General features: G+C 39.9%; 2 protein-coding genes and 3 non-coding genes across 5 annotated transcripts; 4 read left to right on the forward strand and 1 right to left on the reverse strand.

Moving 5' to 3' along the window:
* Nucleotides 1-1,412: 1,412 nt before the first annotated feature.
* Nucleotides 1,413-3,184, reverse strand: apoa4a (apolipoprotein A-IV a). The gene is made up of 4 exons (XM_053490334.1): nucleotides 3,155-3,184; nucleotides 3,004-3,067; nucleotides 2,765-2,915; nucleotides 1,413-2,679 (listed from the first exon to the last, which is right to left on the reverse strand). The coding sequence occupies exons 2-4, from the start codon at nucleotides 3,041-3,043 to the stop codon at nucleotides 2,169-2,171; spliced, it is 702 nt and encodes a 233-aa protein (XP_053346309.1). The 5' UTR covers nucleotides 3,044-3,067; nucleotides 3,155-3,184; the 3' UTR covers nucleotides 1,413-2,168.
* Nucleotides 3,185-5,854: 2,670 nt separating this feature from the next.
* Nucleotides 5,855-7,247, forward strand: LOC128515919 (apolipoprotein A-IV-like). Its single transcript, XM_053490178.1, has 4 exons — nucleotides 5,855-5,897; nucleotides 6,011-6,065; nucleotides 6,170-6,320; nucleotides 6,458-7,247. Exons 2-4 carry the CDS (start codon nucleotides 6,029-6,031, stop codon nucleotides 7,002-7,004), a joined length of 735 nt encoding a protein of 244 aa, XP_053346153.1. The 5' UTR covers nucleotides 5,855-5,897; nucleotides 6,011-6,028; the 3' UTR covers nucleotides 7,005-7,247.
* Nucleotides 7,248-15,627: 8,380 nt separating this feature from the next.
* trnae-cuc (transfer RNA glutamic acid (anticodon CUC)) lies at nucleotides 15,628-15,699 on the forward strand. Its single transcript has one exon. It is a non-coding gene; the product is annotated as a tRNA-Glu (tRNA).
* Nucleotides 15,700-17,654: 1,955 nt separating this feature from the next.
* Nucleotides 17,655-17,726, forward strand: trnae-cuc (transfer RNA glutamic acid (anticodon CUC)). The gene has a single exon. It is a non-coding gene; the product is annotated as a tRNA-Glu (tRNA).
* Nucleotides 17,727-19,686: 1,960 nt separating this feature from the next.
* Nucleotides 19,687-19,758, forward strand: trnae-cuc (transfer RNA glutamic acid (anticodon CUC)). Its single transcript has one exon. It is a non-coding gene; the product is annotated as a tRNA-Glu (tRNA).
* The last annotated feature ends 1,374 nt before the right edge of the window (nucleotides 19,759-21,132 follow it).

Raw genomic sequence — 21,132 nt, forward strand, 5'->3', positions numbered from 1 at the left:
ATAAAAAAAGGAACGGGTATTTTGTGTGAAATACCATCAGCCGAGACTGGAGGTGGTGTCGCAGATGAGTATTACCATGACTGGGCTACCCAGATAAAAAACACTGGAGCCACCAGCCTAACCATTTACTGTAGTAGGTGACATTTGGGCAGCGGGCATGTGGTTGACAGTCCTATGTGGACAAAAAGCAGAATGTCAAGTAGAAAGAACCAGAGTAAGCATGTGAGGTGAAAATATATGGACTAGATATACTGTGTTCATCAATATATCGGTGGCTATTTAACACAAGTACAATTAATAATAGAAATGCAAAAAGTAATGTTCAAAGAAGCCTCCCTGATCCAATTTAGAGGTAATATAACCCGATTTAAAACCAATATTTTTGGAGCAAAAGCGGTTGCAACAAGGAAATGATCAGGCATGTAAGGAATATGGAGACTCAATAGAAAAACGTTTTTGGGTTGGTGCAGTGACATTGTTTTGAAGCGCCAAATGGAGATTAAATTATGCGCAAGCTCTGCTTAGCAAAAGCAAGGAAATGATGGCCTCTACTGGAGATATTATTGAGTAGAGACCCTGGAAGTCAGTGCCAGAAATCTCTGTTGTTTTGGTTTTGTTGATCTCAGCTACATCAGCAAAGGGCTGGGATGAAAATCAGTGCCTTAAATTCGAAGGTCATGGTTCATTACTGAAAAAAAGAGGAGGATACGGCCTACAGGTAAGGGAGGGGACCTTAAGTATCTCACAGTCTTATTAATGAGGGATGCTAGTTTTTAAACAAATTATTGTTTATCTTCATTACATTAACTAACATAAGCTGGCCAATAATGTGATCCATAATGTAATTAGTGACAAAATAATTTTAATTATTATTATTTTTCCCATCCATCCATCTAGGAACTTCTGTAGTCCAACTAGGGGCTGTGGAGGCCATGGTTATTACTGTACCTAAACATACTGTACATAAACCCACATACTGTATTATTATTATTATTATTATTATTATTATTATTATTATTATTAATACAAATTACAAATTACAAATACGAGTCTCCTACTTACAGCCCAGTGAAATGGTAAGCGGTCAATGACCAAATTCTTAATAGTTTCTGGAGCCTCAGAGTACTTAAAAAACATACTGTGTGAAATCTATATATTTGTAACACAATATACTTACAGTCACTACTTATACCTAAGGTTTATAGTAGAAAAGCTATAGGCACCTAATAAAGTGACCAACTATTGTCACCTTTTTATCAATAGAAAAATCACATTTGTAAATATTTTCTAAGTTACACTTTCAGGACAAAAAGCACCTGACTTGTCAATAAGAATTTAAGTCATGTGAGAATCTGAAGCCTACTATTCACTTCAATTTTTTTCAATTCAATTTTATTTATATAGCGCTTTTAACGATGGTCATTGTCTCAAAGCAGCTTCACAAAAATTAAACTCTGTCCAGAAACTCTGTAAGAAGCCAAGGCTTGATTTACTTTACTGTGAAATAGTATAATAAATAGTCGTATACAAAACAGTATACTATAGATCTAAATTGCAATTAACGTGCTTTGGTCATATAATGCGGTAACACCACCGTCACTATACAGTAACACTTAGGCACTATATTGTCTATTTAGTAGAATCATGATTTTGCATATACATTTGCCAATTTATAAATGATAATTGCTTCAGATGCAGTACTTTGAAATTAGCAAAGAAATGTATAATACTTTGCACATGTTATTAAACATAAGCAGTAGAAAGAACCATGATGTGATATGTAACTACTCTAATGTATAAAGATGCCTTCTTGATACTAATTATGATACCTATCATGTTTTCATCTATAATGCAGGTTGGTAAGTCATTTAAACACTTTTTAGTCAAAGAAAGTAACCTCTTGCAAATGGCCCCTTAGCCTTTCTCCAGAACAGGAAGTCTCTGTGAATTTTAAATGCAATATTACCAGTTATAATTTTTTTTGTCTTGTGTTCCTAAGTCTTTTGCATTTAAATAATATTTTTCTAAGAAAACTTCAATTTGTTTGAAATGGTATATTTTATTGCATTGGCCATAAATTCTGAAAAAAAAGGAAAACCTGCTACAACACTACATAAGATGTCTCTGTTAGTCCATTGCAAGATTATAAATATAAATAACAAATCTGTTTACTGGATGTTTTTGGCAAATGACTCCCACAGTGCAGTGAGTTGGGTCTTCAAGTCTTGATCATATTGATCCAGTGTCTGGGGCACCTTCTCACTGTTCTGAATGAACACAGCTATGTTTTTCTGAAAGTCTTGAAGATGTTTCTCCAGCTCCTCTGTTTGGGGTCCCAGCTTGGCTTGAAACTCACTCATACTCTTCTCCAGACTCATTTTCAGCTCCTCGTTCTTCTGGAGCAGAGCGGTTCTGAGAGCCTCAGGTTGCTGAGCGTCTGTATATGGAGCCACGTCTTTCTTCCACTGTTCCACCTGCTGCTGGATATCTGAAGTCAGCTCCTCGATATATGGCTGCAGCTGGGTCTGCACAGAGCTGATGTCCTGCTGCAGACGTGCCTTTAGGTGCTCAGCCTCCTGGGACATCTTAGCCAGCAGCTCCTGAGTCAGAGGAGTCACTTGACCACTAACAGCCACAGCATACTCATTGATGGCATCTCCACTCTCAGAGATCCTAGTGCTAACAAAGAAACATATATTTCTATTGTGCTGCACTGAAAACTTGCATCAAATTTCTGTTATTTGATTTCTGTTATGACACATACTTGACTTCTTGCCCCATTTCAGACTCCTTAATTTTCTGCAGGATGTCTTCAGCTGTTAGTGTTGCCTTGGACACGTAATCCCAAAATGCGTTTTTTACCATCTCCATATTGGGTTTGGCCTCATCTTGTCGTATAACACTGGCATGGCAGCCTTTTGGCAAAAAACAAAACAAAACAAAACATTCGCTTGCTGTCTTGTATCTCTTTGGCTGGGCAGTGAACACGCCTAAAATACTTACCACTAAAAACAGCAATAGCAATAACTGCAAGGATCTTCATGTCTGGATGGTCGTCCCAGGAATTCTGAAAAATAAAGACAATCAAGAATAAGTACTAAATTGCCTGCATTTACATTTCTATATGCATATGCTTAAACTCTTAATAACATACTTAAGTGCTGACTGTCTTTGTTTGAGTGTGTCCTTATCCGGTGACTATATATACACTGTAAAGGTTTGTGATGTAGAAGGCAAAGTCCAAAACTCAGTGCCCTGCTGTCACCAGAAAGTGTGCCATCAGTTATGTCATCATATCACACATTCCAACGCAACTAAACTGTTATGGAATCTGTTTAAGGGTATGGTTCTATGTATATAATGAATTACAGCAACAAATTTTATTGCAGTTATAAGTCAAGTTATGCAAACCATGAAGGGAAGCAAAGTTACTGTCACCACTTTGAAACTGATTGCATGCACTAATAATTTTTTTTACCCAGGGTAGACTGATGGACTAAATATCTTGGATTTGTGAAAAGGGCTTATCATTGACTATTGACAAGTTAATATCTCTTTATCCCAAATTATATATACTTGGCTTTAAAGTGAATGAATAGCCTTATCTGTTTTACCAGCATTTCCTTGAAACCAAATGTCCATGCATGTTATACACTTGTTTGACCCACTGTGGCATATAGTGGGGGTGTAGGGTTAACTCAATAGTTAAGGTAATGCCTCAGAAGGTCAGTAGTTCAAACCTCCAACCTACCACTGTTGGGCCATTGAGCAAGGCCCTCAACCCTTAAATGAAAAATGAAAAAAAATAAAAATAAATAAATAATAATAAATTGAGTCTCTCTGGATAAGGGTGTGTGCCAAATGCTGTAATGTAAATAAAACACTATAAAAGTACAGACCAGTCTGCAATGTAACTAAAATACATAAACAGCCTGCCAACTTTTCCAACACCTCTTCTCTAAAACCCTTCATGTTTATCTTCTCTTTGGTAAATATAATGTTTCTTTAGGGAATCTAAATATTTTTTAAATCTTTTGATTATAATCAATTAATTATGTTCCAATGAACACACCCTGGAATATTATATAATTTTTATACCAAAGCTACTTGTGACACAAGTACCAGTCAAAAGTTTGGATACAAGTTTGGATTTCTACATTCTAGAACAATAATGAAACTGTGAAATAACACATATGGAATAAGGTAATTAAGTAACAACAACAACAACAACAACAACAACAACAACAGTCAGTTGTTATTTTAGGACATTAAGATTAGTTGAACAGCATTGTCAAGTGCATTTGCAAAACCCATCAAGCACCATGATGAAACTGGCTCTCATGAAGACCATCCCAGAAAATCAAGACCAAAACTTCCCTCTGCTGCAGAGAAGTTAATTTAGAGTTCACAGCTTCAGAAATCACCAATTAACAAACAGCACCTCAGATTAGGACCCAGAACGTGCAAGGCAACAGTGAAACTGTACATTAAAATAGTAAATTTAAAATTACCACTGATTTTACCCTTGGCCCCTTTCTCTCTCTTCTTTCCATCATTCCACCATTTTTGTGCCTCTTTGTGCTTTTTGATGCTCAGCATTGGACTATACTATTTAATTAAAAAGTAAACATGTAGTTAATATAATTGTATATAATATATGTATATTATACATGTAGTTGCCTAGTATTTTAATGTATTAGTATGGTTTGGTACTCTATGAATTATGCCTGCTTGTTTCCCCCCATGGTAAGGTTGACATTTGCATGCAATTGCCATACAGCCTAAATGAATCTCTCTAGTTAGAATAAGTCTAAGTTAATCAAGACAAAAACCTAATTAAATTAAATGGCAAGGCAAACTGGTTATCATCCATTTCACATTCCTTTGGTGTAAGCATTCTGTGCACTTTAGCAGGGTTGTTCCTGATAGGCCAATTATCATATAAAGTCTAACCCTAGGTCTTTACCTATAGATTATTTTAATAATCTTTAATAGTTATCTGACTGTGTAAATTATGTCTCAGTTCTGCTGTTGATAGTACGAGACTACTATCAATAGTACTTTTGTGTTGTGGTATGTGACTTATACAATTACAGCAATTTGTCAGCAATGACATCATCAGTCCAACAACGTATTTCAAAGACCATGATAACAATGATAAGTGATTATCATGTGGCTATCATATGATATGGTGAGTTGTGTTAGGTATTTCAAATCTAACAGTTTTCTAGAGTTTACACATTTTAGATACTAAATAAATTAGCATTGTAATTAAAAGAGTATTCTGGTAAACATTGTATAATAGTAGATAAGTGATGTGGAAAACAAAATATGTGCTTCTGATATTGAACATCAGTAAAAACAGGGCATGTGAACATTCCATCTAAAGGTATACACTTTATCTTAAAGTTCCAAATACAAGTTTAGACATAGTGAGCTTTAACCTGCTAAGGATTTTTTCCCCCTTGTTCTTGCATGAAAATGCATTTTGTTTTTTTCTTTGTTTGGTAGTCACTATGTACTGTATTATGTGTTCCTAAAAGAATAATGTCCACAGTGTCGACAATATCAGAACTGATTTTTTGTCATTAGGTTTGCTGGGTGAAAACTGTGAGTTTATTCACCTTTCAGTCATTTGAGTTGCCTTTATCTGAATTTTAAAAAATGACATTACATTTATTAATGAAGCACATTCTCTTTGAAACTAGCTGATGTCTCGTGAAATTAAGCTATTTTCGATCCATTGGGTTAGGGAGTGTGATGTGGCACACAGTAAGTAAGAGGACACAACATGTAGCTGAGCTTTGGACTTTGCCTTGTTCATCACAGATCTCTTACATATATAGACCACTGCTTAACTCAATGAGAGACACACAAAGGCATAAGACACCTAAGAGGTAAGGAGCTAATTACAATATTTTAAATAAGATCCTATTTATACATTCAGCTGAAACTAAATATCTAAGCTAAAATTAAATCTTACATAAATATATTTTCTTCTGTTGTACAGAAACCCTGACATATAACCATGAAGCTGTTTATAGTTTTTGCTTTTGTAATAATTGGTAAGTATTTTTTACCTCTACTGTGATTGAAGAAAATCACATTTATTTATGTCTAATTACTAATTACCTAATTAACACCATATTTGTTTATTTATTTTTTAAAGGCAGTCAAGCCAATGTCATCTGGCAGGACCAGGCCAAATTGGGTATGGAAATGGTGAAAGATGCATTCTGGGACTATGTAGCCAAGGCGACTGAAACAACTGAAGACATTCTGCAGAAAATCAAGGAGTCTGAAATGGGACAAGAACTCAAGTGAGCAATAAACCATAAGTGCTTTCATTTTTAATATTTAATAACACATTATTTGAGAACTGCCACTGTATGTCTGTAATGACAGAAATCTAGTATTTATTGAACTACTTAATAATTTAAACTCTTCTTTGTCTCAGTGTTAAAATCTCTGAGAGTGCAGATGTTGTCAACAAGTATGCAAGAGCCATTCCATACCAGGTCACTCCAATGACCCAGGAGCTGCTGTCTAAGGTGTCCCAGGAGGCCGAGCAGCTGAAGGCACGTCTGCAGCAGGACATTAGCTCAGTGAAGAGCCAACTGGAGCCGTATATCGAGGAGGTGACTTCAAATATCCAACAACAGGTAGAACAGTGGACGAAGGAAGTGACTCCCTATACAGATGCTCTGCATTCTGAGGCTTTGAAAACTGCTCTACTCCAAAAGAATGAGGAGCTGAGGATGAGCCTGGAAAAGAGCATAAGTGAGCTTCAGGCCAAGATGGAACCCCAGGCAGAGGAGCTTAAGCAGAAAATGGAGCAGCACCTGCAGGATTTTCAGAAGAACATGACCCCATTTTTCCAAAGAGTCCAAGGCCAGATTGTCCAGAGCAGTCAGGAAGTGCAGCAGAAGTTGGACCCGTATGCTCAAGACCTGAAGGCCCAACTCACTGCTCTCTGGGAGTCTTTTGAAAAGATGAGGCAATAAATCAGACACGTATTGATCTAGTGACTCTCACTTTTGCATCAAAAGTATTTACAGAGTATTAAAGTAGAGTATTTGTCATTTACATTTACTTTTATTAGTTTGTCAGATGTTTTTTATCTAAAGTGACTTCCAAGTAACTTCCAAAAACACAGTCGTAGGATACATATGTCACGCAAAATAAGGACACCAATTATTGTTCTGTTTTGTAAGGAAAGGTAACAAATAAATACCAAACTGAGAACATTTCTGTCTCTGTACTTCCATATACAACCCACATGACTAATGAAGCTGCCATTAGCATTATTATAAAATAAATAAATAAAATAAAACTAAAAACTTCATTTTTTGTGAGACCAGAATGATACATCTATAAATCTTTCTATACTAACATTTCCAGTGCCTCACTACCTGCTTCCAGACATCACATTTTAAATTAATACAACATTAATTAATGGTGATTTTTTTTAAACAAATAAGTATGGTGTTTCACAAGGCTTTTGTAATGTAATTTAAAATGTAAAACTCTCATATATTCATATATTTATTCAGGAAAATGATTAGAGATAAGAAACTCGCTCCTTGGTATAATGACCACACACGCACTCTAAAACAAGCTGCTTAAAAATTAGAATGCAAATGGCGTCAAACTAAATTGTTAGTATTCCAAATAGCATGGAAGGAGAGCACCCTGAACTATAGAAAAGCTCCCAGTGCTGCTAGATCAATGTATCTCTTCACTCTTATAGAAAATAACAAAAATAATCCTAGATTTTTATTTAATACCATAGCTAAACTAACTAAAAACAAGACCACTGCAGAAATCTCCACAACAACAACACACAATAGTGAGGGTTTCATGAACTTTTTCAATAACAAAATCATAAATATTAGGCAAAAAATTCAGGCTTTAAAACCAGACAATTTAAGTGATACAGATGATAAATTAATCACATCAAATCAGAACCTAGAATACTTTACTCCCCTTGAAGCGAGAGAACTAATTTTACTCAGCAGTGGGTATGTTCCAAAATCCCTTGAAACCACTAATCATGGGCCGGAGGTAGCTTAGTGGTTAAGGCATTGGATTACGGTTCGGAAGATCCCAGGTTTAAACCCCACACCCACCAAGTTGCCACTGTTGGGCCCTTGAGCAAGGCCCTTAACCCTCAACTTCTCAGATGTATAATGAGGTAAAAATTGTAAGTTGCTCTGGATAAGAGCGTCTTCCAAATGTAATCAAGAAACCTTTCCAATTACAGGCTGATATCAAACCTCCCCTTTATCTTTAAAACTCTGGAAAAGGTAGTATCACAGCAGCTATGTTCATATCTACATAGAAATAGCATAAATAAACTGTATCAGTCAGGATTTAGGCCTCGAGACAGCACTCGTTAAGGTAGTAAATGATCTCCTAGTGGCCTCTGATCAGGGTTGCATCACTATACTTGTGTTACTCGACCTCAGTGCAGCTTTTGACACTATGATCATAGTATTCTTCTTCACAGATTAGAAAATGTAGTAGGAATTAAGGGAACGGCCCTCTTGTGGCTCAGATCCAGTTTGTAAATTTAGATGGTGACCATTCCTCATGTTCTCAAGTTGCGTTTGGTGTTCCACAGGGATCTGTTTTAGGCCCACTGCTTTTTTTTCTTAACATGCTTCCTCTGGGCAACATAATTCGTAAACATGGTATTAGTTTTCATTGTTATGCTGATGACACAATTATCATTTCAGCAAAACCAGACGAGAAAAAACAGTTTACTAAAGTTGAGCAATGTGTGCAGGACATAAAAGATTGGATGTTAATTACTTTCCTTCTGCTTAATCCTGATGAGACAGAAGTTCTAATCATAGGACCACAAGCAGCTAGAAGTAAGCTTTCTAATCACACTGATTTTTAATGGCTTTTCTGTTACATCAAGTGCATCAGTAAAAGACCTTGGTGTAATTATAGATTCCAGCTTTTCATTTAAAGCTCATGTAGATAATATTACCAGGTTAGCATTTTTTCACCTCAGAAATATTGCAAAGATAAGAAATATATTGTCACCAAATGATGCAGAAAAACTAGTTCACGCTTTTATCACCTCTAGGTTGGATTATTGTAACGCCTTACTGTCTGGTTGTTCAACAAGGTGCATAAACAAGCTTCAGTTAGTCCAGAATGCAGCAGCGAACCGAACCAGAAGATACGAGCACATCACCCCTATCTTATTCACATTGCATTGGCTTCCTGTGAAGTTTGGCATTGATTTTAAAATACTACTCTTGGCTGCAGTATCTGAGTGAACTGCTAGTGTCTTACAAGCAGCCACGCCTACTTTGATCAAAGAATGCAGGCTGCTTGACAGTACCACGTATTATTAAAACTACAGCAGGGGGTAGAGCTTTTACTTACAAAGCCCCAAAGTTATCGAATAGCCTTTCAAATAGTGTTCGGGACTCAGACACAGTCTCGGTGTTTAAGTCTAGGCTGAAAAACCTTTTTATTTAGCCAAGCATATTTGTAAATTGATTTGCCTTAGGTAAAGGAGCAGATCTGGGGGCCCCCTGGACGTAGAGTATTAGGTGAACTGGTATGTTTAGATGCGGTCTTCCCCACTCTCATTGATCACTCAATTGACGTTGAGGTGATTGGTTGCTTTACATCTCAGGGAGCCCTCATGTCTGTGTTTCCTTCTGGCTCTCTCTTTTAGTTATGCTGTTATAATTAGTCCTGCCGGAGTCCCTGCTTGCACTCTGCACTAAATATACATTCACCTTATACAGTGTTCGACTGTGACCCTACCTAATTGCCACCTCTCCATTTCTTTTGCTCTTTCCTCTTCTGCTCTCTTCTCTCTCTCTCTCCATTTTCCTCTACCTATTTCTCTGTCAAGCTATACGTGTCGCTCTCGAGCTGCCAGTGATCCAGCTTCTGGTTGGAGAGCTCATCACATGGATGCCCCGTGTGGTCTGCCTGGGATACATGTGGGGATAGTTCCACTTTTTCATGAAGACGGTCCTGTCCTTGACTGATGCAGACAGCTTTTCTCTGAAGACTTGTGACTTCAGTAGCTCAATAGTTCATGACTGGAATTTCCTACAGTCTACCTGAGCCTCCAGGAACAAACAGGACTCCATCTAATTATACACATTTCCTGTTACACTGAACTTTCAGTCTTACATAGTATTATGCAGATCAATCCCTGTTATCCATTTCACCCAAATAAGGATGGGTTCCCTGCTGAGTCTGGTTTCTCTCAAGGTTTCTTTCTAATACCATCTCAGGGAGTTTTTCCTTGCCACCGTCGTCCTCGGCTTGTTCATTAGGGACAATCTTATCATTTTGATTCATACACATTTCATAAAAAGTTATCAAATACAAATCAAATTGAATTGAAAAATTTAATTGAACTTTGTCGCTCTTGTTTGCACATTTGCACATGCACTTTATGTTGTCTCTGTTGTGTCTTTTGCATAAAAACGTAGATAGTTCTCAGCTAGCCAGCTAATTAGGCCTCTAAGTTAGCTAGTTAGTTTTTTTTTTGTTAATTTATGTTGTTGATTTATGTTGTCATGTCAATCTCTCTTGTTTCAGCTAGCCAGCTAATTAGGCTTCTCATTTAGCTAGTTAGCTTTTCAGTTAATTTATGTTGTAAATTTATGTTGCATGTAGCACCTTGGTCCTGGAGGAACATTGTTTTGCTTCACTGTGCTCTAACTGTATATGGTTAAAGTGACAAAAAAGCCTACTTGACTTGATCCTGTATTCAGGGTGGTGGGGAGCCTGGAGCCTATCCCAGGAGACATAGGGCACAAGGCGGGGTATACCCTGGACAGAGTGCCAATCCATCGTAGGGCACACACATACGTACACACACACTACGGGCAATTGGGGAATGCCAATTAGCCTAATCTGCATGTCTTTTTACGGTAGATCATTTTAAACGTGCTGTACGTTGCAATGGTGATGCAGACTATGGGCTGCTTTCTGAATCCCATCTGATTAATCATTTTCAAATTTTCTCTCCTGCAGAGGAAGTCATCATTATTGTCCCATCCACGCCCTCTCTCTTCCTAGAGGATGACTTTACTTGTTTAAAAATTGATGCAAACTACAAGCTTTTTACAGTCTGTGTCAAAAAACTATACATTTACACACTCATTCACACACTACGGGCAATTTGGGAATGCCAACTTCCCTAATCTACATGTCTTCGGTCTGTGGGAAGAAACCACAGCACCCGCAGGAGATCCACCAAACACTGGCAGAACATGCAAACTCCATACACACAGAATTGTTGACCATGCTGGTGCAAAGTGACAGTGTTAACCACTACGCCACAGTGCCACCCCATAAAAACACACTGTTATGAATTAAATAATTGTTTAAAATCATTCTAAAAACAAAGAAGTCTTATCTCAATTATTTCTGTAAACTGTGAACTGTAAACTGAGAACTAATGTCCTTTATGTCTCGGAAAACATTCATCCAGTACTGTGTATGTTGTCTTCTTAAAAATCCCCATCACTGTTGAATCTTTTGGTTATGATTACTTAAGGCCAGTAATATAGCATCTCTCTGAAAAAACACATTATCATGGTTACCTCTTAAAAATAACTGCTTTTGTTCAACCAAACAGTTATCTGTTCCCAAGTCTGTCCTGATACGTGTAGCAGTACCATTCCTTTATTCCACTTCATCAATGAAGTAACTAGCAATAACGTTCGGACTGCTATTTGGGGAGTAAGCATGGAGACACATGATCATGCATGAAAATCCATCAATTGAGCCATTAATACATATTCCATATGGTTTGAGTGTATAATAGGAATCGAGGTGCCCCAAGGAGTTGGGACCTAGGTTTCTGTAAAGACATCATCTTAGACGATATCGGCACCTCAAGTGAACTACAGTAAGCAGCTGCTTAGTTCACTTAAACCTTGGGCCTGGCTCTGATGTACATGGACTACATTTCAAGTCTTCTGACTTATGATTCATCTCAGTACTAATTAATCAGTATGCTATGAATCCTTAGCACTGAATGTCTAAATATTTGCCAGGAACAAACAATAATTTGATTCCCTGAAGAATAAATAAGATTGAGTCAAATAAAAAAAAAGCCTTGGCCTTCACAGAGGTTAAAGCAGAAACAGGAACGCTCACTCAAGGCAGCAGTCGAGGGCAATCATTTCAGCTGATATTTGGCTAATTATTGGCCTGCTTAGTGAAGATGAGCAAGAACTACAGCTCATGAAGAACAGTCCTTGAGCTTGGTTACTTCATTTTGTAAATTAAAGTGAGTAGAAGGAGGCAAGTGCAAATGCTTAAATTTAATTCCCTGAAGAATAAATGAGCTTCAAATTAAACTGAGTAGGAGGAGGCAAGTGCAAATGCTTGAATTCATATTCATTCTTTGTTAGTTTCCATGCAAAGCCCACCCACTTTATTCAGGCCCGACACGCCCACCATTAGGGGAGGAGCCCCAGGATTGTTTTTTTCGACTGAGAAATACGTTATGCCATCACTAGAGCGTTTTTTTCTAGGTACCAGAGCCAGCCACCAGAGGAGGCACTTTCTTTGTCTTCAGTCCCTGGTGGTCTAGTGGCTAGGATTCGGCGCTCTCGCCGCGGCCCGGGTTCGATTCCCGGTCAGGGAAGTTAAGTTTTTCTGGACGGGTGGATCTCGAAGTTCAGAGCCAACAGAAAGGCAGCTAGCACTCATTGGATCTACATAAAGAGAGATCCTTCGAGCCGCATTCGAACCAGCAACCTAAGGATGGCCATTGACAGTAGACTACAGTCCTCCGCTCTACCAACTGAGCTATCGAAGGTCTGGCTTCTTTCTCTGTAAACAAACCAAAACGAAAAGCCCAAAGTTGCTGCTGCAACTCTCTGTGTCTTTTCCAGTTTGGTTTAAAGCAGTAAAGGAATATTCTAAGTGTTCCGGAGCAGTAACTTTCATTGCCCATTTTGTTTAATTCTTAGGGAAAATGCAGGAATGAATTCAACAGTTGGGAAAAGCATGGCATTTTTCCATGAGAAACATTTCTGCTTTGTCCATGCCTTGTCATGCTCTTTTTGTCTTTGTGTTTGATTCCCTGAAGAATAAATAAGATTGAGTCAAATAAAAAAAAAAGCCTTGGCCTTTACAGAGGTTAAAGCAGAAACAGGAACGCTCACTCAAGGCAGCAGTCGAGGGCAATCATTTCAGCTGATATTTGGCTAATTATTGGCCTGCTAAGTGAAGATGAGCAAGAACTATAGCTCATGAAGAACAGTCCTTGAGCTTGGTTACTTCATTTTGTAAATTAAAGTGAGTAGAAGGAGGCAAGTGCAAATGCTTAAATTTAATTCCCTGAAGAATAAATGAGCTTCAAATTAAACTGAGTAGGAGGAGGCAAGTGCAAATGCTTGAATTCATATTCATTCTTTGTTAGTTTCCATGCAAAGCCCACCCACTTTATTCAGGCCCGACACGCCCACCATTAGGGGAGGAGCCCCAGGATTGTTTTTTTCGACTGAGAAATACGTTATGCCATCACTAGAGCGTTTTTTTCTAGGTACCAGAGCCAGCCACCAGAGGAGGCACTTTCTTTGTCTTCAGTCCCTGGTGGTCTAGTGGCTAGGATTCGGCGCTCTCGCCGCGGCCCGGGTTCGATTCCCTATCAGGGAAGTTAAGTTTTTCTGGACGGCTGGATCTCGAAGTTCAGAGCCAACAGAAAGGCAGCTAGCACTCGTTATACTCGATCTACATAAAGAGAGATCCTTCAAGCCGGATTCGAACCAGCAACCTAAGGATGGCCATTGACAGTAGACTACAGCCCTCTGCTCTACCAACTGAGCTATCGAAGGTCAGGCTTCTTTCTCTGTAAACAAACCAAAACGAAAAGCCCAAAGTTGCTGCTGCAACTCTTTGTGTCTTTTCCAGTTTGGTTTAAAGCAGTAAAGGAATATCCTGAGTGTTCCGGAGCAGTAACTTTCATTGCCTATTTTCTTTAATTCTTAGGGAAAATGCAGGAATGAATTCAACAGTTGGGAAAAGCATGGCATCTTTCCATGAGAAACATTTCTGCTTTCTCCATGCCTTGTCATGCTCTTTTTGTCTTTGTGTTTGATTCCCTGAAGAATAAATAAGATTGAGTCAAATAAAAAAAAGGCTTGGCCTTCACAGAGGTTAAAGCAGAAACAGGAACGCTCACTCAAGGCAGGAGTCGAGGGCAATCATTTCAGCTGATATTTGGCTAATTATTGGCCTGCTTAGTGAAGATGAGCAAGAACTACAGCTCATGAAGAACAGTCCTTGAGCTTGGTTACTTCTGTTTTTAAATTAAAGTGAGTAGAAGGAGGCAAGTGCAAATGCTTAAATTTAATTCCCTGAAAAATAAACGAGCTTCAAATTAAACTAAGTAGGAGGAAGCAAGTGCAAATGCTTGAATTCATATTCATTCTTTGTTAGTTTCCATCCAAAGCCCACCCACTTTATTCAGGCCCGACACGCCCACCATTAGGGGAGGTACCCCAGGATTGTTTTATTCGACTGAGAAATACGTTATGCCATCACTGGAGCGTTTTTTCTAGGTACCAGAGCCAGCCACCAGAGGAGGCACTTTCTTTGTCTTCAGTCCCTGGTGGTCTAGTGGCTAGGATTCGGCGCTTTCGCCGCGGCCCGGGTTCGATTCCCGGTCAGGGAAGTTAAGTTTTTCTGGACGGGTGGATCTCGAAGTTCAGAGCCAACAGAAAGGCGGCTAGCACTCATTGGATCTACATAAAGAGAGATCCTTCGAGCCGCATTCGAACCAGCAACCTAAGGATGGCCATTGACAGTAGACTACAGTCCTCCGCTCTACCAACTGAGCTATCGAAGGTCTGGCTTCTTTCTCTGTAAACAAACCAAAACGAAAAGCCCAAAGTTGCTGCTGCAACTCTCTGTGTCTTTTCCAGTTTGGTTTAAAGCAGTAAAGGAATATTCTAAGTGTTCCGGAGCAGTAACTTTCATTGCCCATTTTGTTTAATTCTTAGGGAAAATGCAGGAATGAATTCAACAGTTGGGAAAAGCATGGCATTTTTCCATGAGAAACATTTCTGCTTTGTCCATGCCTTGTCATGCTCTTTTTGTCTTTGTGTTTGATTCCCTGAAGAATAAATAAGATTGAGTCAAATAAAAAAAAAAGCCTTGGCCTTTACAGAGGTTAAAGCAGAAACAGGAACGCTCACTCAAGGCAGCAGTCGAGGGCAATCATTTCAGCTGATATTTGGCTAATTATTGGCCTGCTAAGTGAAGATGAGCAAGAACTACAGCTCATGAAGAACAGTCCTTGAGCTTGGTTACTTCATTTTGTAAATTAAAGTGAGTAGAAGGAGGCAAGTGCAAATGCTTAAATTTAATTCCCTGAAGAATAAATGAGCTTCAAATTAAACTGAGTAGGAGGAGGCAAGTGCAAATGCTTGAATTCATATTCATTCTTTGTTAGTTTCCATGCAAAGCCCACCCACTTTATTCAGGCCCGACACGCCCACCATTAGGGGAGGAGCCCCAGGATTGTTTTTTTCGACTGAGAAATACGTTATGCCATCACTAGAGCGTTTTTTTCTAGGTACCAGAGCCAGCCACCAGAGGAGGCACTTTCTTTGTCTTCAGTCCCTGGTGGTCTAGTGGCTAGGATTCGGCGCTCTCACCGCCGCGGCCCGGGTTCGATTCCCGGTCAGGGAAGTTAAGTTTTTCTGGACGGCTGGATCTCGAAGTTCAGAGCCAACAGAGAGGCAGCTAGCACTCATTGGATCTACATAAAGAGAGATGCTTCGAGCCGCATTCGAACCAGCGACCTAAGGATGGCCATTGACAGTAGACTACAGTCCTCCGCTCTACCAACTGAGCTATCGAAGGTCAGGCTTCTTTCTCTGTAAACAAACCAAAACGAAAAGCCCAAAGTTGCTGCTGCAACTCTCTGTGTCTTTTCCAGTTTGGTTTAAAGCAGTTAAGGAATATCCTGAGTGTTCCGGAGCAGTAACTTTCATTGCCCATTTTGTTTAATTCTTAGGGAAAATGCATTCAACAGTTGGGAAAAGCATGGCATTTTTCCATGAGAAACATTTCTGCTTTGTCCATGCCTTGTCATGCTCTTTTTGTCTTTGTGTTTGATTCCCTGAAAAATAAATAAGATTGAGTCAAATAAAAAAAAGGCTTGGCCTTCACAGAGGTTAAAGCAGTAACAGGAATGCTCACTCAAGGCAGCAGTCGAGGGCAATCATTTCAGCTGATATTTGGCTAATTATTGGCCTGCTTAGTGAAGATGTGCAAGAACTACAGCTCATGAAGAACAGTCCTTAAGCTTGGTTACTTCTGTTTTTAAATTAAAGTGAGTAGAAGGAGGCAAGTGCAAATGCTTAAATTTAATTCCCTGAAGAATAAACGAGCTTCAAATTAAACTGAGTAGGAGGAAGCAAGTGCAAATGCTTGAATTCATATTCATTCTTTGTTAGTTTTCATCCAAAGCCCACCCACTTTATTCAGGCCCGACACGCCCACCATTAGGGGAGGTGCCCCAGGATTGTTTTATTCGACTGAGAAATACGTTATGCCATCACTAGAGCGTTTTTTTCTAGGTACCAGAGCCAGCCACCAGAGGAGGCACTTTCTTTGTCTTCAGTCCCTGGTGGTCTAGTGGCTAGGATTCGGCGCTCTCGCCGCGGCCCGGGTTCGATTCCCTATCAGGGAAGTTAAGTTTTTCTGGACGGCTGGATCTCGAAGTTCAGAGCCAACAGAAAGGCAGCTAGCACTCGTTATACTCGATCTACATAAAGAGAGATCCTTCAAGCCGGATTCGAACCAGCAACCTAAGGATGGCCATTGACAGTAGACTACAGCCCTCCGCTCTACCAACTGAGCTATCGAAGGTCAGGCTTCTTTCTCTGTAAACAAACCAAAACGAAAAGCCCAAAGTTGCTGCTGCAACTCTTTGTGTCTTTTCCAGTTTGGTTTAAAGCAGTAAAGGAATATCCTGAGTGTTCCGGAGCAGTAACTTTCATTGCCTATTTTCTTTAATTCTTAGGGAAAATGCAGGAATGAATTCAACAGTTGGGAAAAGCATGGCATCTTTCCATGAGAAACATTTCTGCTTTCTCCATGCCTTGTCATGCTCTTTTTGTCTTTGTGTTTGATTCCCTGAAGAATAAATAAGATTGAGTCAAATAAAAAAAAGGCTTGGCCTTCACAGAGGTTAAAGCAGAAACAGGAACGCTCACTCAAGGCAGGAGTCGAGGGCAATCATTTCAGCTGTTATTTGGCTAATTATTGGCCTGCTTAGTGAGGATGAGCAAGAACTACAGCTCATGAAGAACAGTCCTTGAGCTTGGTTACTTCTGTTTTTAAATTAAAGTGAGTAGAAGGAGGCAAGTGCAAATGCTTAAATTTAATTCCCTGAAAAATAAACAAGCTTCAAATTAAACTAAGTAGGAGGAAGCAAGTGCAAATGCTTGAATTCATATTCATTCTTTGTTAGTTTCCATCCAAAGCCCACCCACTTTATTCAGGCCCGACACGCCCACCATTAGGGGAGGTGCCCCAGGATTGTTTTATTCGACTGAGAAATACGTTATGCCATCACTGGAGCGTTTTTTCTAGGTACCAGAGCCAGCCACCAGAGGAGGCACTTTCTTTGTCTTCAGTCCCTGGTGGTCTAGTGGCTAGGATTCGGCGCTCTCACCGCCGCGGCCCGGGTTCGATTCCCGGTCAGGGAAGTTAAGTTTTTCTGGACGGGTGGATCTCGAAGTTCAGAGCCAACAGAAAGGCAGCTAGCACTCATTGGATCTACATAAAGAGAGATCCTTCGAGCCGCATTCGAACCAGCAACCTAAGGATGGCCATTGACAGTAGACTACAGTCCTCCGCTCTACCAACTGAGCTATCGAAGGTCTGGCTTCTTTCTCTGTAAACAAACCAAAACGAAAAGCCCAAAGTAGCTGCTGCAACTCTCTGTGTCTTTTCCAGTTTGGTTTAAAGCAGTAAAGGAATATTCTAAGTGTTCCGGAGCAGTAACTTTCATTGCCCATTTTGTTTAATTCTTAGGGAAAATGCAGGAATGAATTCAACAGTTGGGAAAAGCATGGCATTTTTCCATGAGAAACATTTCTGCTTTGTCCATGCCTTGTCATGCTCTTTTTGTCTTTGTGTTTGATTCCCTGAAGAATAAATAAGATTGAGTCAAATAAAAAAAAAAGCCTTGGCCTTTACAGAGGTTAAAGCAGAAACAGGAACGCTCACTCAAGGCAGCAGTCGAGGGCAATCATTTCAGCTGATATTTGGCTAATTATTGGCCTGCTAAGTGAAGATGAGCAAGAACTACAGCTCATGAAGAACAGTCCTTGAGCTTGGTTACTTCATTTTGTAAATTAAAGTGAGTAGAAGGAGGCAAGTGCAAATGCTTAAATTTAATTCCCTGAAGAATAAATGAGCTTCAAATTAAACTGAGTAGGAGGAGGCAAGTGCAAATGCTTGAATTCATATTCATTCTTTGTTAGTTTCCATGCAAAGCCCACCCACTTTATTCAGGCCCGACACGCCCACCATGAGGGGAGGAGCCCCAGGATTGTTTTTTTCGACTGAGAAATACGTTATGCCATCACTAGAGCGTTTTTTTCTAGGTACCAGAGCCAGCCACCAGAGGAGGCACTTTCTTTGTCTTCAGTCCCTGGTGGTCTAGTGGCTAGGATTCGGCGCTCTCGCCGCGGCCCGGGTTCGATTCCCTATCAGGGAAGTTAAGTTTTTCTGGACGGCTGGATCTCGAAGTTCAGAGCCAACAGAAAGGCAGCTAGCACTCATTGGATCTACATAAAGAGAGATCCTTCGAGCCAGATTCGAACCAGCAACCTAAGGATGGCCATTGACAGTAGACTACAGTCCTCCGCTCTACCAACTGAGCTATCGAAGGTCTGGCTTCTTTCTCTGTAAACAAACCAAAACGAAAAGCCCAAAGTTGCTGCTGCAACTCTCTGTGTCTTTTCCAGTTTGGTTTAAAGCAGTAAAGGAATATTCTAAGTGTTCCGGAGCAGTAACTTTCATTGCCCATTTTGTTTAATTCTTAGGGAAAATGCAGGAATGAATTCAACAGTTGGGAAAAGCATGGCATTTTTCCATGAGAAACATTTCTGCTTTGTCCATGCCTTGTCATGCTCTTTTTGTCTTTGTGTTTGATTCCCTGAAGAATAAATAAGATTGAGTCAAATAAAAAAAAGCCTTGGCCTTTACAGAGGTTAAAGCAGAAACAGGAACGCTCACTCAAGGCAGCAGTCGAGGGCAATCATTTCAGCTGATATTTGGCTAATTATTGGCCTGCTAAGTGAAGATGAGCAAGAACTACAGCTCATGAAGAACAGTCCTTGAGCTTGGTTACTTCTGTTTCTAAATTAAAGTGAGTAGAAAGAGGCAAGTGCAAATGCTTAAATTTAATTCCCTGAAGAATAAATGAGCTTCAAATTAAACTGTTTAGGAGGAAGCAAGTGCAAATGCTTGAATTCATATTCATTCTTTGTTAGTTTCCATGCAAAGCGCACCCACTTTATTCAGGCCCGACACGCCCACCATTAGGGGAGGAGCCCCAGGATTGTTTTATTCGACTGAGAAATACGTTATGCCATCACTGGAGCGTTTTTTCTAGGTACCAGAGCCAGCCACCAGAGGAGGCACTTTCTTTGTCTTCAGTCCCTGGTGGTCTAGTGGCTAGGATTCGGCGCTCTCACCGCCGCGGCCCGGGTTCGATTCCCGGTCAGGGAAGTTAAGTTTTTCTGGACGGGTGGATCTCGAAGTTCAGAGCCAACAGAAAGGTGGCTAGCACTCATTGGATCTACATAAAGAGAGATCCTTCAAGCCGCATTCGAACCAGCGACCTAAGGATGGCCACTGACAGTAGACTACAGTCCTCCGCTCTACCAACTGAGCTATCGAAGGTCATGCTTCTTTCTCTGTAAACAAGCCAAAACGAAAAGCCCAAAGTTGCTGCTGCAACTCTCTGTGTCTTTTCCAGTTTGGTTTAAAGCAGTAAAGGAATATCCTGAGAGATCCGGAGCGGTAACGTTCATTGCCCATTTTGTTTAATTCTTAGGGAAAACGCAGGAATGAATTCAACAGTTGGGAAAAGCATGGCATTTTTCCATGAGTAACATTTCTGCTTTGTCCATGCCTTGTCATGCTCTTTTTGTCTTTGTGTTTGATTCCCTGAAGAATAAATAAGATTGAGTCAAATAAAAAAAAGGCTTGGCCTTCACAGAGGTTAAAGCAGAAACAGGAACGCTCACTCAAGGCAGGAGTCGAGGGCAATCATTTCAGCTGATATTTGGCTAATTATTGGCCTGCTTAGTGAAGATGAGCAAGAACCAAAGCTCATGAAGAACAGTCCTTGAGCTTGGTTACTTCTGTTTTTAAATTAAAGTGAGTAGAAGGAGGCAAGTGCAAATGCTTAAATTTAATTCCCTGAAGAATAAATGAGCTTCAAATTAAACTGAGTAGGAGGAAGCAAGTGCAAATGCTTAAATTCATATTCATTCTTTGTTAGTTTCCATGCAAAGCCTACCCACTTTATTCAGGCCCGACACGCCCACCATTAGGGGAGGAGCCCCAGGATTGTTTTATTCGACTGAGAAATACGTTATGCCATCACTAGAGCGTTTTTTTCTATGTACCAGAGCCAGCCACCAGAGGAGGCACTTTCTTTGTCTTCAGTCCCTGGTGGTCTAGTGGCTAGGATTCGGCGCTCTCACCGCCGCGGCCCGCGTTCGATTCCCGGTCAGGGAAGTTTTTCTGGACGGGTGGATCTCGAAGTTCAGAGCCAACAGAAAGGTGGCTAGCACTCATTGGATCTACATAAAGAGAGATCCTTCGAGCCGGATTCGAACCAGCAACCTAAGGATGGCCATTGACAGTAGACTACAGTCCTCCGCTCTACCAACTGAGCTATCGAAGGTCAGGCTTCTTTTTCTGTAAACAAACCAAAACGAAAAGCCCAAAGTTGCTGCTGCAACTCTCTGTGTCTTTTCTAGTTTGGTTTAAAGCAGTAAAGGATTATCCTGAGTGTTCCGAAGCAGTAACTTTCATTGCCCATTTTGTTTAATTCTTAGGGAAAATGCAGGAATGAATTCAACAGTTGGGAAA

This window comes from Clarias gariepinus, chromosome 28 (assembly GCF_024256425.1).
Source record: "Clarias gariepinus isolate MV-2021 ecotype Netherlands chromosome 28, CGAR_prim_01v2, whole genome shotgun sequence".
In the NCBI taxonomy this organism is placed as follows: Eukaryota; Metazoa; Chordata; class Actinopteri; order Siluriformes; family Clariidae; genus Clarias; species Clarias gariepinus.

What these genes read in the sequence shown, in the direction of transcription:
- LOC128515919 (XM_053490178.1), top strand. Translation starts at nt 6,029, where the DNA reads ATGAAGCTGTTTATAGTTTTTGCTTTTGTAATAATTG. An exon ending in TTTTGCTTTTGTAATAATTG is followed by an intron (nt 6,066 to 6,169) that starts GTAAGTATTTTT and finishes TATTTTTTAAAG; the next exon opens with GCAGTCAAGCCAATGTCATC. An exon ending in GAAATGGGACAAGAACTCAA is followed by an intron (nt 6,321 to 6,457) that starts GTGAGCAATAAA and finishes TCTTTGTCTCAG; the next exon opens with TGTTAAAATCTCTGAGAGTG.
- apoa4a (XM_053490334.1), bottom strand. Translation starts at nt 3,043, where the DNA reads ATGAAGATCCTTGCAGTTATTGCTATTGCTGTTTTTAGTG. An exon ending in TGCTATTGCTGTTTTTAGTG is followed by an intron (nt 2,916 to 3,003) that starts GTAAGTATTTTA and finishes TTTTGCCAAAAG; the next exon opens with GCTGCCATGCCAGTGTTATA. An exon ending in GAAATGGGGCAAGAAGTCAA is followed by an intron (nt 2,680 to 2,764) that starts GTATGTGTCATA and finishes TTTCTTTGTTAG; the next exon opens with CACTAGGATCTCTGAGAGTG.